The sequence below is a fragment of the Phaenicophaeus curvirostris genome, chromosome 5 (genome assembly GCF_032191515.1).
Source record: "Phaenicophaeus curvirostris isolate KB17595 chromosome 5, BPBGC_Pcur_1.0, whole genome shotgun sequence".
Taxonomy (NCBI): domain Eukaryota; kingdom Metazoa; phylum Chordata; class Aves; order Cuculiformes; family Cuculidae; genus Phaenicophaeus; species Phaenicophaeus curvirostris.
This window is the reverse complement of record NC_091396.1, coordinates 54,408,862-54,424,554: the sequence shown is the minus strand read 5'-3', so window position 1 is coordinate 54,424,554 and position 15,693 is coordinate 54,408,862. Positions and strand designations below refer to the sequence as shown.

The window sequence follows — 15,693 nt, the reverse complement described above, 5'->3', positions numbered from 1 at the left end:
TCCACACAGAAAAAAAGAGTGTTTTGGTCAGATTTAGAGAAAACCTTGTGCTGCACTTATAGAAGAAATGAATGACGAGTTTCAAAATTGGGTTTGTTTCTTTTCAGCTTGATGAAAGGGAAACAAGCAATCAGTGAGATAACTCACTGCCACACATACAACCAGCTAATGTATTAAGGTAACAGAGGAAAAAAAAATGCTGCCAGTCTCTAAGGTGCTGTATCAAGTGACACCTGGTCCAGAAAACAGTTGAATTTTAAATTCCACCCCCTTCCAGGTTTGACAACACTGATTAGGAAATCCCCAAAGCTTACTGATGATCAGCTCTGTCAGTGACAGAAAGAACTAGTTGTTAGACCATGCACAGGTATTTTCAACACCATATTGTCCTCTAGATATGGTGATGCTTACTGTATACCTTCCACTATGGCTATCACCAAGCATTATTAGAAGTGAGTCAGGGATATATCTGTTTTCAGAAAGGAGTCCAGTTAATTAGTAAAATTATTTTTTTAGGTTTAGCAGCAGATAGACAAAATTAGCTAGAGGGTTACTTACTTTCAAGTAGATAGCGTTCCACTCCTCTCCTAGCAGAAAGGGAAGTACCTTCAGGTTTTTAAGGCACAGATTGTGTATTTCTTGTGGTATAAAGTAATTTCTTTTAACATTCAGCTGTGCAATTCACCAATTCCCAGAACTGCATGTTATAGTTTGCAATCTGAACAAAGCTAAGTACCTTCCCTTCCAGGGCTCTTTTGTCTTCTAAATGCATCCTCCTTGGTTGTATTTCATCTTATTGTGTTCTCACTGCTTCTGTATAAATGAACATATTAATCCTTAATTTTCAAGGTTTCTTGCTCTGTTTGCCAAGGAAGCATTTTTTTTCTCTCAGAAGCTGCAGATGCAGATTACCACTGTGCCAGCTTCTTCCTGTCTGGTGTGGTCTGGCAAAAGGAATTAGTTCAGGAAAGTTCATAAAAATGTGTACTTTCTTTTCACTTCTACGGTATTTCACAGTTGTCTCATTATGTTCTCATCACTTTTCTTTCAAGTATACTTATGAAAAACCCATCATAGCAGCTAAGGTCTGCAGGGTGGAAAGCTGACCTTCCAAGACAAGGGGCAGAAACACAGGAGACAATCTTTCTTCAATCAAATGACAGTTCCTCCACAACTCTTTTACCCTTTGGAGTATCCCTGAGAAAATGCAAAACCTTGATTTTGACTTGTTGCAGCATTCACAGTGGTGAAGAAAGAGTTGTCAGGATTCACTTGTCAACAGCTTTGGCAGTTGTGAAACTTAAGGTTCATTTGAAAATACTTCATGTGTTTGTATGCAGTAGACCTAAATGCAAGGGCATTAAAAACTGGCGTGGAAGCCTACCTGGACAGGATATGCTCCAGTCTGAATGAAAGCATGTTTTGGTTGGGATAGGAACACAGACCGCTAGAAAGAAGTAGCAGTGCAATACTTCTGGTGACTTAGTGTTCAAAAACATGCCACGTCAGTGTAGAGAAACTGGTCTGTATCATGCAGCTTGAGTTGTTGCATTTTTCGGAGGTATCTGGCTTACTCTGCATGCAGGCAGAACTCAGCTCACAGAAACAATAGATTCCCTTTTCTACATACCCTTTCAGGAGAAAAGAAAACAAAAAAACCCCAAAGCTATTGCTGTAATAATAATCCAGAGATAAAGAAGGCCTAAAATGAAGCAAAGAATTCATACAATCACCTTTCTATCTCTTCAGCTGCTCAACCTTGAAAATATCGGAAGAAAACCATGTGAGTTAGCATGTAGTTGCATAGGGCTATCCATGAGATCCCAACTAGAACTCTAGGAATTTGTAAAGAACTTGACCCAACCACACGTGCTTTGTTCCTGCCTGTGAGAAAGAAAATAATGAAAATTAGTCCTCAGACAGACAACACAAGTCACTTCTCCCTTTGACTACTGCATCATTGCAAAAAGCCCAGCACCTCCAAAACAGCACAGGAGGTAAAGGAGTTGGAACTTACTGCCACAGAGCTTTTTCAGTTTGATGTTGCTACAAATGAGAGATGCTAAGGGGCATGGTTTAGTGTTTGATAGGAATGGTTGGACTCGATGATCCGGTGGGTCTCTTCCAACCTGGTTATTCTATGATTCTATGAGAGGATCCAAATCGCGTTCAATGAGCACCAACTCTATATCTTGTTTAACAATGGAACCGGAGTGCTATGGAAACTCTAATTCAATGCTCAACTCTGTATGTTGGTAAAAGCATATATATACTGGTTACTCAGACATAATCTGGGGCTTGCCTCACACCTCCTACCGTGAAGCCATTGATACTTATTAACCACAGAGGCCACTGCAAACCATACCTTAAACCACTCATCAGCAACTAGATTCTCATACAAACTGTAGCAGTATTAATATCTAATGTCTTCACAAAGTAAAGACATTATTTTTAAAGCCTGAGAAAGTCATTATTTGTCACAGGGTGACAGGGTAGACAGGAGAAAAATCTAATTTAAACAAGTGCTACTAGGGGTAAAAAATTCAGACTGATGCTACATTAAATTACTCGGGAAGCTGAGGTATCCAGCCATGGTCTTCAGTAAAAAAGAAAATTATAGGGTCTAGCAATTAAAGAAGCAGCGTTCTGAGCCTATGTGCTGGCATGCTTACAGTTTTTTTAATGTCTGGCAGGATGTTTTACAAACTAAACTCAGCAAGATGACAATTCCACCAGAAGGTGCTTCAGATGGTTTTGCTAATAATTTTGATCAGCTGAAATGGAGAAAAACATCACTTCAGTTACATGGTTTTTCCAGAACCTGTCAAAGTAACAGAACCATTAATTGCCCCCTTCAGCATCTCCCCCAATCTCTCCTACCTTCTTCCAGAAAAGACACACTTCAATTTTATTTTTTTCTGACAAGTATTCTACATAATCAGTCTTTGTTCCCAAAAGAAACTTTGGTCATTCTCTGTGCGCTTCCTTTGCTGGAAGGAAGTGCCATTTCTTGAGAACACTCATCGGAGGCTGATACTACTACTGTTGCAAACATGTAAGTGCTAACCACCATATATTGGCTTTTGTTTTAATAGCCTTTTAACCAACTTTGTTAATGGACTGAATGCAATTTAGATATGGAACTTGGCTAAAATGTAGCTTCAATTGGCTATTAAAATTTAAGAGCCAACTAAGATAGCTAATTACAAAAAAGCTCCAGTGATAATGCTAAGCAGAATTAGCAATAGCAAATGACAGTCTGTCTAGTCTTATTCCCAAAGGGAAAGAAACTCTTAACTGAGAAGTCAACCAGACAACGTGCAGAAAACCTAATTGCATTACTGGTGTTACAGCATCCCAAATCTGGCAGCTCACTGGGACAAAACAGTGAGTAAAGTCTGTCAAACTACTCAAGAAAGCTACTGACCCCCATCTTAATGCTAGCTGCAACAGATATTGGGAATTATGCTATTATTTTATACTAACTCTTTGGGAAATATTCTTGTAAAAATTATCAAATCAGCACCATCTAAAAAATATCTTATACCCCCTCTGAATTTGATTCTCTCTCCAGATATTTTAGATTAGGGAAAAAATATAAACAATCTGTCTGCAAATTGTTCAAGCACTAAAAGAAGCATTCTGTGCTTCATTATCAATATCCTCATTACACCATCAGCTGAAGTGCCGACTAGTTCTCTTGTGAAGATTTATCATGTATGGTGGCCACTTTGAAACATAGGTAGCAGAGTCTTTAACATTCCCTACTCAAGTGTCTCCCTGCTGTGCCTGTAAATGTCAGTCCAGTTTTTTCACGGCTGTGCACACAGATTAGAAACAGCAGGAGAGCTTGGGAGTATGACTACAATACCAGTAAGGACACTTGTCTTCATGGCACTGCTCAAGTGATTCTTGGAATGCAGGACCCTGCTGTTTTCTAATATTTACACACAACTGGAGTCATCAAGAGCAGTAAATGCAGTCTAAAGGCAGCTTGCTTCTTTTGTGTTAGAGGCTTTACTTTCAAACGGGGATCTCAACAAAAACCTACTACACCCTCTGCCTCTTATAAAGTGGTGTATTTCCCCATCACAGCAAACACACATGTGCAAACATATACTGTATGCAATACATACAGTAGTACTGCAGGTATTATCACAGCCTCCCATTTGGCGTGTCCCAACTGCCCTACACTTCAAACATTGCACGTTACAGTTAGACAGAGACATTCTTGCCTGTGAAAACTAGTTTTGCAGAGTCTTGTGAGCAGATACAAGCTCTGAAACAACATTCACCTAGAATGCAAAGCACTCCACCCTTCCACTTCCCAGAACACTTGCCAGTATAAACTTTTTTCCAGGACCTTGTTAGGATGGCAAGAAGAGGTGGCTTATGAAATCTGCACCTGAACACATTCTTTTCAAATATAAGGAAATGTCTGTTGCATTGTTGTCAAAAGAGAAAACACGCTCCTTGAAAACTTGGAAAATAAAAATAGGAAGTTTACTGGTAAATAAGTTACTAAAAAAATTAAAAAGTCAAACTATTAAAGTACAAAAGAATGAAATTAACTTTGAGTGTGCAAAGCAAACAAGAGAATACAATGTGATTTCTGACAATAGTTCTTCAGAATAGCGTAACATACTTTTTGAACAAAATGATTAAATGAAGTCATTAAAATGATAGTTCCATTTGAGAAGTTTTAAATATGAGAGAATTTAGTGGTCCTGTTTTACATCTGAAACAAAGAAAATGCTGTGCTTAAAGTAGTCAGCCACACTTTGCTAACACCCAGGAAAATGAATCTGTACAGCAGTTAGAGTAGAAATGAGAAGGCACTAGATCTTTTAAATGTTATTCCAGTTTTATTTCAAAACAATGGTTTTCCTTGTTTCCAAAACATTTCAGCATTCATTCAACATTTTATGCTACAACATATTTATTTCAGTGAGTAGTTACTCAGGCATTACACAAGCAAGCAAACAGAGCACTGGACATCCACACAAATCCACCACCCACTGACTCACACTGGATTCCTTTTGGTTGGCTAAACTTCATAAAGCAATCTCCTTGATAAGAATTATGTTCATTCCCCAATTATATGTATTTTTGCAGTATCTAAGTGAAAAGTAGTGGTATTTCACACCAAAATTAAACAGTGCATTTCTTTTCTTACAACTCTGAAGAGAAGATTCAAAGCCAAGCAAGGAAACCTGGAGGGTGTGGGGATGTTGGGAATGGGTATTGGTTGGCTCTCTTCTTTGCCCTGGGCCCTATGTCTGAAAATCTGGTCTCTTCCTTCCCAGAGAAGCTCAGAATAATCGGAATATGTAAACAAACACAAATATTATGCAAAATAGTAACTAAAATTCACTACCTGTCCTTCAAAGAATTGTTGAAACACATCTTATTACAAACTAGAAGGGTGTGATTTTTGTCTTATGTTCTCTTTTTTAATTCAAACATCTGATAAATATTTAAAAGATGTCACTACCATTTCAGACTTCATCTCAGTGTACATCTAAGTGACCTCCAATAAGACATTACTCAAAATTAGAAGAAATCAGATGCAACACATCTGTTTCTTGTAAAGTACCCATAACTAAACCAAATAAGGCTTTATTTCCACATTGTAAAGCAGAAAAAGCACCTTCTTTTAGTTTGCCTTTAAAGATATGAGTTTGTATTTATAAAGAATAAAAATGCATCCTCATTTCAAAGTTGGCAAAATTTCACATTAGCATCTAAGTACACATAAATTATGCAAATACTTTAATAAAACATTCTTCAAAAACAGGTACAAACATTAGTCCATGTTTTTTACAGGATTTAACATTTAAAAACAGAAAAAAAAAGAGATTCCAGTACTATAGTAACTGAAAAACTCAGAGATCAGCCAAAGAGCAACTTAATTTATTGTTCCATTTATTATTCACTTCTGGACTCTCTTTCTGGTTGCTGTGCCTTTCTTAGGATTTGGTGAGGTCACCTTCCGGGTTCTAGTAGCTACCGCATCTGCAAATCAAACAAACAAAAAAAAAAGACTTTCTATAAAGTAAAATAAAAGAAATGGATGAAAGAAAATACTCACAGTTTTTAAGAGGATAGATGAACACAAATAATTCATTTGGTTTCAACTAGGGGGATGAGAGGCACACAACCTGGGACTCAGAAGACTTCACCATAAATTCTGGGCACCTATTTTCTGCTGAAAAATGCATTATACAACTCAACTTCTCAAACAGCGGCATTATTTGATGGTATTTTATTAACAAAGGTAATGAACAGTGCCATCTAAATAAGATTTCTAACAAATCAGGCAGGCAGGTTGTTCAAAGAGACCATGCTTCAAATGCAATAATAAAACATCCCTGCACTTCGATTTTTTCCTGCCCACTAGCAGGGAAAAGAAAAAATCAAAACACCACAGCTCATTTGCATGAATCATATTCAACTAGAGCAACTTTGAGAAAACTATATTACATTTGATAAAAACTGCTGCTATTTTCACAAATGCAGAACAATAAAATGTTCTTCATATTCTAATCACAGTATTAGTTATTTATTTTAATCCTGGCTTCCTCCTTGAAGTCAGTATGCCTAACTATTTAAGTTCCTGCTTGTCAAGCTATATATAACTCCGCAGTTCCCGTCAACTTCTTAATCTGCATCACTGACAAAGGAAAAAAGGCAAGACTGAGTTTTATGGAAGTCCTTCAGAAAGAACCTGCCTGCATAAGACAATAGCCTTTGAGCAGTACATGCTACTGATCGTTCAAGTTTAGTGAGTAAATCTGGGGGAAAGCAAGGAAGCAGAAAACAACGTAAAACAAATCAAAATAATCTTGAGTCTACCCAAACCCAAAGTCACACCAAGAAAAGCAAAGAACTACTGCAAACAGGTTTGCTTCTGTGTTTGAATAACCAAATTTGCTCTTAAAGCTCTGATTTGAAATTAGAAATATAAAATTAACTTTGAAGAATTTTTCCATTCTTGAAAAAGAAATTAAAAATAAAAATATTCTTGTTACTTTTTTGTCAAAAAGCACTTGCTACATTCACCATAAAGCTATAAATAGGTTTTGTCAGACAATACATCTTTGATTAATAAATCATAAAAAACCCCAAACAAAAATAACAAATGGCTAAGGTGATAGTCTCTCATTGAGCAGAGCAGCTTTATCAATGAATGATCTGTTCTAGCCAACCCCCAACCCCGCAACGTTAAAATCAAATCCATTCTGGTACCCTTACAAGTACTGATAGCTAAAAGCTACACAAGCAGGTATCAAAGTATTAACTTAACTATGTAATTCATTCCTTCTCCCAGATAAATTCTGATTAATGTTCACATATTAGTTTATACTTTTCAAAGTCACAAAACATTTCAGCTTCTATAATTGTGAATTCTAGCAATAGACACATCTTCTGAGTTTTCAAACTTAATAGGTCTTAGTGATCTGTAGGCCACGTTATCCTATAAATCGCATAAATTGTACCAGTTTCCCTCTCCATCCCTCCTAAGATTTTTCCCTGGAATCTTTGTATTGAAACAGAAAGCAGAGAATGACTAAACTTCCTCTTCAAAAAAGAACAATCTTACATTTTTCCCTTTCACTAGTTTTCATTGGTTTTGACTGAGGTAACTGTTTTTTCTTCTCATCCAATCACAGACTGTGTAAAAAAATGCTGCAAAGACAAGTCAAATTCATGTTCTATTATCAGAAAGACTGTCAATATGAAAATGAATACCATAGGCAGAAAATTACTACAGGTATTTGTTTAGAGAGAAAAAAAGAAATTAGTTATCAGATATTTATGTTTGTATTTTGGGAATGTATTTTTTCATGCTAGTCATGGACAATACAAGCAATTGATGCTTACTACTTCCTAATTCACTAAAAGCTTACCCATTTCTAGTTGCCTATGCTGGATGAAGAAAAAGGAGCAAAGAGTTACCCTGTCTCTGATCTTTCCTTTACCTTTATTGCATTAATACCTTCTTTCTAAGGCCTTTCTAAGTAAACAATGATCATGATGAATCTCTAAGTGAATCTTTACAAAAAGGAAAAAAATCCTTGTCAAGCTTCTATTATTCAAAATTTCAAACTTAAGCAGCAGGAGTATTACCTTAAACTATCTGATAAAGTTAATTATGTTAAACTCAGAATGACAACTCTCAAACTATGCTCAGCTTCAAAGTTTGCAGCTATTTCAGAACTGAAGGTCTTCTGTACCAAAAAGTTCATTTGCATTATCAAAATTAGTTAGCCTGATAATGTATATTGCTCCCTCCCCACAAACGCTTCTTGTGGGAGAAACATCAATTCTGTTTCCAAAAACAGGAGAAGTTTTGTGTGGGCAGCACCAAATGAGGACACAAACAAAGCTATTACAAGCAAAGGAGAGAGTTTTTATAAAGCAGATTAAACTGAATTAGGTTGAAACAGCAATTTAAATGAGGAAGAATTATATAGACAAAAATAAACCAGATGGTGTCACTGCACAGCTTGTTTTGAGACTGGAACAAAGTTCAGCAGAGGCATAAGGAGTCCCACAGGCTCTAGAGGAATTATTAGACAAGTTGACTGCAATATCTGATCCTCTCTGTGTTAACAGTATTCTAAAGCAACATTACAAAAGAAATCCAGCTGTACTGCGTATGGTTTGGGGCTCTATCCTTCAAGAAAGTTCTGGGAAAAAGACATCAGGAGTGGTGATCATAGTTTCTAGCTCTCAAATTCATTTTTTTTGTTGTTGTTAAACTAGTTTATCTGAAGAAAGGAAAAAAAATGGGACAGAGATGTGATAGTGCATTATTTTGTAATGATCAAATGTGCAAAAAGGTTGCTGAATAAATTGAGAATAATTTTCATGTCCCTAATGGATAGGACAACTAATAAGCCTAAGGGAAATTCATATTAGATAGTAAAAATATTCAAAGAATATACTCTGCCCTATCAAAGACTTTTTAATAGTAAGGATAGTTAAGTATCATAAGTGGTGTTGACCAGGGATGCTTTAGAATTTAATTATAGCAGTTTTAAGAGAAAATATTGGTATATACCATCAAGTTTAACACAGATGTAGGTAGATAAGCCAGTTCTTAGGCTCGTGTATAAAGCACATCACCTCTTGTTGCTTCTCATCTTGTTTTCTGACTCTACATACACCGTTTTAGAAAGACATATAAGTCTTCTAAGTAAGAGAAATAAAACTGTACTTAAGTCAAAAAATGAAGGTTCATGAAATAGAAGTTCCTTTGGTAACAATAAGCAGACACCATAGTCCCAAGTTTCCCATTTAACTGCTTTGTCGCAAATAAGGACAGTGAGACATGCTAATCATTAAAACACAGCTACAAGTATGATTTAGGTGTTAAAGGTGACTTCTAGGTCACATCATAGGTTAGAGTATTTTAAAGCAGAACCACATATAGATTTTAGACTCTAGACAAACATCAGGCAAGTGAAAAATATCTAGCAGTAGACAGACTGGAGGTCAGCAATTGCATCACTTGCATACTCTGAATTTACATCTCACAAAGACTGAGCACATGCCACTGTCTAACGTCTGAAGAGTTCCAGCAATTCTAGTCTACACAAGCTCTTAAACTAGAATTGTAGTAATCATTTAACAACACAGCTAACATCCTTGGCTCTCAAAAGAAGCACATGCAGTCAAGTACATTGATCAGACACAGTAAGGTTTCTTTTCTTTAAAAAAACCAACAAAAAACCAAAACAACCTATTGGGTGCATGCATTTGTGTGTAATCTCACACAGACACTTTCCTGCATGTTTATGTCTTTAAGAAACAAATGTCAATAAAGCTGGAGAGTTGGACCATGTGATGGAGAGTTCTCAAGTGGTTTCTGGAAGAGATGTTCTCAGACTAGTCTCCACACAGATGGAGCTTAATCATCATTTCTGTATAGATAGCCAGTGTGCCACAGCAGGGCAGTCTTATAAGAGAAGCGACATTTTTTTAACATTGGCAACTTCATGCCACATATATTGAATTGCTACAGTTAAACTCAGAAGCGATTAAGAAAGAATGAGGCCACTCTCCCTAGTCAACTAGATAGAATCTTGCATATGCTACTATATCAGATATCAGCAAAAATATATTAATAAGAATATGTTTTGTTACTAATTTAAGTAACAAAATTTGGACTTGTAATTTCCAAAGAAGATAATTTTAGGACTGTTAGTTCTTCAAAATACTTCACTGACTCAAGTATCACTTTTGTCTTGCAAAATGTGCTTCAATCATATATCAGGTGTCTTTTATGATATCAAATAACCAAGCCATTTTACTGGATGGCTCCCTAGGAGATCTTTTTCCTTCAACTGCCCCTTAAAAAGGGTTCTACAATAGACTAGAACCCATACACTTGCTATTTGTATATGGAAGGAATGAGATAAAAAAAAAAATTAGCATTAGAAACTCCAAGACCACACTTAGCATCCAGCTGCAAAATTCAAATAAGAACTAAATCCGGGCTATGCAGTGTTCAATGAGAATTAAGTATTACAGTAGTCTACCGTTCTCAAATCAGTTTGGGCAGCTTGAATACAATGCCAAGAAAGAGCTATGTTTCTTTTACGATGATGAAATTAGAAAGAGTATCTATTCCTCTGACAAGTGTTTTCCCAACTTGGCCAGAGAACCCTGCATATCTGAAAAAAACATGGTGTAAAACTTCTCAAACAAGAATTGTTCAGTACTTTGAAGGATATTGAAGGAACTGCAAGGATGACAAATGGTAGTTTTGGTTAGCTGGCTTGTTCTATTCTGAGCAGGTCTTTTCTCCAAAAAATTCAGAAATATGATTCAGAAAAAAGAACAGAGAGGCCAGAGAAAAGGAAATATGGACATGAACTCCAGGAAACATATGATTGTGGAGTGGGAATGACAGAGAAGAAAGTAAGTTTGTAGAGTCACGGGATTTGGTTTGGTTTTAGGTACTTTGTTTTCTGCAACAAATGAAGACAATACTTCCTTGTGCCCTGATGTTTTTTTCCATGTATTCATGATTTATTTTTATGGAAAAACACTGGGACACAAGAAAGTATCATTTGATTATTTATGCCTGTGTATTCCCTAAAGATAACATTGAATCTATGAGTGTTCTTTCAAAAAATTTAATACAAAGTTGTTCCAGATAAGACTGAAATTTGCTTCTATTTGTAAAAAACTGCTTTATTGAAAACATTCCAAAACACAACCGTACATACACATATAAGTCAGTAGTCACACACAGCGCGTGTTTAAGAATAGCTCTCATCTCTACCACACAGTGATTTGCTAAAGGTATAAAGTTTAATTCAAATATATTACTTGCAATCTTGAAAAAGGTTAGTTGCCTGTAAAACTCTGAGTCACTACAGTACAATTTGTTTTTCTTCCCTGTAGAAGAATTTCACTTACAAATTTTATACCCACGTTTGAATTCCAACACGTGTGCAGCATACTGCAATGCATCTTCAGGTCACAAAAAACAACAAAAAAAATCAGACATCACTTATCTATAAACTGTTTAGTTCTACAAGCAAAGTCGTCATACAAGCCTTACCTTATGGAAAATTTTCCTCAGTTTGTTTTGTTTTGATAATTGATTAGCAGTAAACACAAGGAAGTTCCATGAAGTGTAACAAGGAACTTACTTGTATTTACATTTCAAATTCGTTTCAGTGCTGGAATTGGTCTGAAGAGATTGTACAGAAATAAGCTTAAAATACAGACTTAAAAATGACTTAAAAAAAAAGACTAAGCAGAAAACCATGTGCCAAGCAGACATGGGAGTAAACGGGAACATTCCTATACTTCACATATCAGATGTGAATTTTGTCTCCTTTTTATTGTGAGTGGCACATGTTCAAGGTGCTTCTCAGCGAATTTGTCAAAGGAAATTGCAAATTGTCAAGGAAAATCATTGTTCCGGAAGAACACAAAAGATATATTTTGTTTATACCTAATTTATTTTAATCTTCCTGTCCATAATACTTAAGGAGCTTTATACTTAAAAATCACCTCCTACCACACCTTTTCTAAAGTAAATAGCTCTTGAAGATCCTTAAACAATTTTGGGGCAGGCCATAAAAAGACAGATCACTTCATAGCGTGCTTAAATATACTTATGCAAAATATAGAAGCAAGTATTGAGACAATTGACAGCAATACCTCTCTGCTCTAAAACCTGAATCTTCCTGTTTATTTCTAGATTCAGCATAGCAGCACATGCTTTTAACTTCTAAAACCAAATCACTTAATAATTATACTAGAAACTTGCAACATTCCTGAGTCAGGTAAGGGAGGACTAAGAGGGATGCAGAAAGACCAATACCCACTTACCCTGTTAGAGATACTAGTCAATACCAAACCTTCCACAAGAAGGAACAAATAACAGTTAGAACTATTGTACATAACAGGTTCTGCTGAAAATGTTTATATTTGTTTAGAAAATTAAGAGGCAAAAAGCCTGATCACAAGGCCAGTAATTTTCTAAATATAAACATGAGCCTAAGTGTATATTTAACCCAATGCAAAGTAATAAATCTTCCTTGAATAAAGAAAAAAAAAAGATTTCTAAGACAATAACCCATATACTGATTTATGCAGAGCCATGCAATGTAAATAAACATAAGGCTAAGTACCTATTAATTGAGAAATACTATTAAACCTCCGTTTTGGAATGTTTTCTAACCAATCCATTAGTCTGACTGTTTTCATATCAAAGCGTTCACATAGTTCTTTATTTGTACTGCAAGAGTAACCAAAGACCCTAGTTAAGGCCTTACCATGCTAGACACTATCGAGCAACACAGACACGCACAATTCATACCCCTAGCAGTATTGACTAATAAAGTGCATTAAAAAATAGCACTTTCATTTTCATGTCTGATTTAGTATTTCTCTCCATGTTGTCTTAATTAAAAAACCCCAAATCTGTTCAAAAAAAAACCCTCACACAAAATAAAGAAAGCCATTGAAAAAACCTTCTATTCTAAAAAATTCTATATTTTTATAACTCAATCTTCAACAAACACAGGGCTAAAGTAAAATGCTAGTGGTAGAGGTTTTATCTGTAGCTTTAAATTTAGGATTATTTACTAATTCTTGTGAAACGCTTATTTTTCCAGCATTTATGCCATTTTCAAAGTTCCCTATATTAGCAGCCTAGTCCATACAAAAAGCATTGGTGGATACATACACTGTATGACAAAATTTGGTATTCTGTTTTAACTGTATCATAACTTATAAGCCTGTATATTTTACTATCACACACAAAAGCAGCTGATGATATAAATGGAGCTGTAACAGAGTGTGAGGAAAAAAAACTTCTTGTTAAAATAGAAATCATCTCGTCTGATAGCATTTTTCCTGGTGGAAAGACATTGGCTAATGTAATACTTCGATATCATCCGTACTGCCTTAAAAAGGATACCTCTTAAAATTCCAGATTTGGAAAAGCCTAAGGGTGCCAGCCATCCCAGGGTTAAAAAAAAAAAAAAAAGAAAAAAAGAAAAATGAAGAAACTGGTAAGTTGTGTACATCTTATTTTGGAAGCACAACACAGCTTGTTTCTTGAAAGTTTTCTGAAATTCTCTTTCTAAAAAAGAAGAGTCTAACATTCTTGCTTGACAACTCCAGAAACACTGATGGCTGACACGATTGAAAGAGACTGCGTTACTGAACTCATCTGAAGTGGCCACTCTTATACTGAGGACAACCAAGGGGAGCAGACAGAAGAAGCAAGAATTTCAAGATGCACTTGCATTTACAATGCCATTCTCTCTCCCTCCTCTACCAAGCCTGGGGCTCCCTAGCCCCTGATGAAGCAGACTTCATCACTGACAGAGCCCCTGTAGCCACTGAGCACTCTGCTGCACTCAAGCTGCATGGCTGATGAGGATGGTTTTGGGACAACTGATCTTTTGGACTGGATTACACAAACTGCATAGTCAGATGTGGTTAATGCTGATCAGCCAAATTGCAAGAGGCTGCATGGCTCTTCTTGCCACTGTTTTAGTTCCAAACACTCATGATACGCTGTTTGAACATCTCAAGAGCAACCCCCGTCCAGCTACATTTATCCCCTTATAAAAACCAACAAAATAGCATTTCAAGAACTTTTAAAATGTTCCCATATGACTAAACTTAAATTTCTATAACTAAAAGGTATCAAAAAAATGTCCATTTTACCAGACAGTAAAGTTTAGGATATTTTTTTCTGTCACAGGACTAATCACATAATAGAGAAACAAGTCCTTGATAACATAAAACTAGTCAGATTTGGAAACAGACTTAAGTTGAAAATAGCTGATTATTGTAAAAATACTTATCAAAAGTATCAAAATCATAAGATTATGAAACAGTTGCCCTTTCCTTCAACACAGATTTATGAATCATGTAATGAGTGGCACAGTTTTTACTTCCAAATTTGGAGATAACAAAATGAGTAAGTACATGTACCACTTTTCACCTGAAATCATTTGATATATTCCCCCTACTTGGTATTCATTAAATTGGGTAGTATAAAAAGGTGAAATTAGAACCATTTCACCTGTAACTCTATTGAATTGGCAGGAGGAGGTTTGAATTTAAGCTTATGTCCATCATTCATTTTAACCACTGGATGCTGAAAATATCTATAGCCTCCCAAATAACTTTACTTAGCCTGAAAAAAACTTAGGATTTACAAAAAGCTGATGCTAACACTCAGATTGCAGTTCCTCAAGTTCTTTTACATCTCTGCCTATGAGAATTTCAATCTACAATCCCAGGAAAAAAGAAGTTTAATATGTGAAATAAAATAAAATGAAAATATATTCTGCTCATGTGTATGAAATCACAAGCAGACAATGGTCAGCTGTATTAAGTATTTTGTTATAAGACCTTAAATAAAATCTAAAATACTAAAGCTACGAATAAGTGTCAGCGTCATATCAAGTAATGGTATTTCCTTGAAAGAAAGTCTAATCAACAATTTTTCAACCACTGACAGACTAGAAAATTCATAATAAACTGAAGTCAACAATTCAAAAGGCATTCAAGTAAGAGAAATAATCACTGATTTTAATGATCAGAATTCCATAATGCGAACAGCTGAAAATGAGCAAAGCAGTGTCACCTTCTGGAAAAACATTAGCTTAACTACTTTATTTTGTACCATACTGTGCGTGAATATACCTAGGTAAATCTATAACTTAACAATAACATTACTCTCTTTGAAATGTTACATTTTCCTATCCTGCCACACTCCAAACTTTTTTAAATAGGAGGATTTGTTTTGCAGTAGACTCCACTGGTATTGTTTTCTTTATAGACTACTTGACCATGGACAACATGTGACCTTTTACTTAAAAAGTCTTAATCAAAATTTCTTTAGGAAAAATACTTTTCCAATTACTTGAACTCAGTTCACATCTACATGGAGGAGCTGGAAGGTTAGATCCAGAAACATTTTGACTGGACACTCACCATACGCTTACCCTATACAGATCTACTGAAGATTTCTGAACTTGGACTTAACAATAATCCTACTTTTCCTGTCCATGACTTTTTCTAGACATCACTGACACCATGCCAAATTATCTGAAATGCAGCTTCAGCATTTTCTGTACTTATAGCTGATCCTTTCCTCAACTTTAAATACATTCACTTTTGGAAGCTGCTGCTGCTAGCCCC

At 35.7% G+C, this 15,693-nt stretch overlaps 1 protein-coding gene across 1 annotated transcript in view; it reads right to left on the bottom strand.

The window, feature by feature from the left end:
• Positions 1-5,759: 5,759 nt before the first annotated feature.
• Positions 5,760-15,693, bottom strand: part of VRK1 (VRK serine/threonine kinase 1) — a 34,707-nt gene continuing 24,773 nt past the window's right edge. Inside the window, exon 13 of the mRNA XM_069858770.1 lies at positions 5,760-6,015. Coding sequence (XP_069714871.1) covers positions 5,933-6,015 — 83 coding nt within the window. The 3' untranslated portion in view covers positions 5,760-5,932. The remainder of the gene's footprint in view (positions 6,016-15,693) is intronic.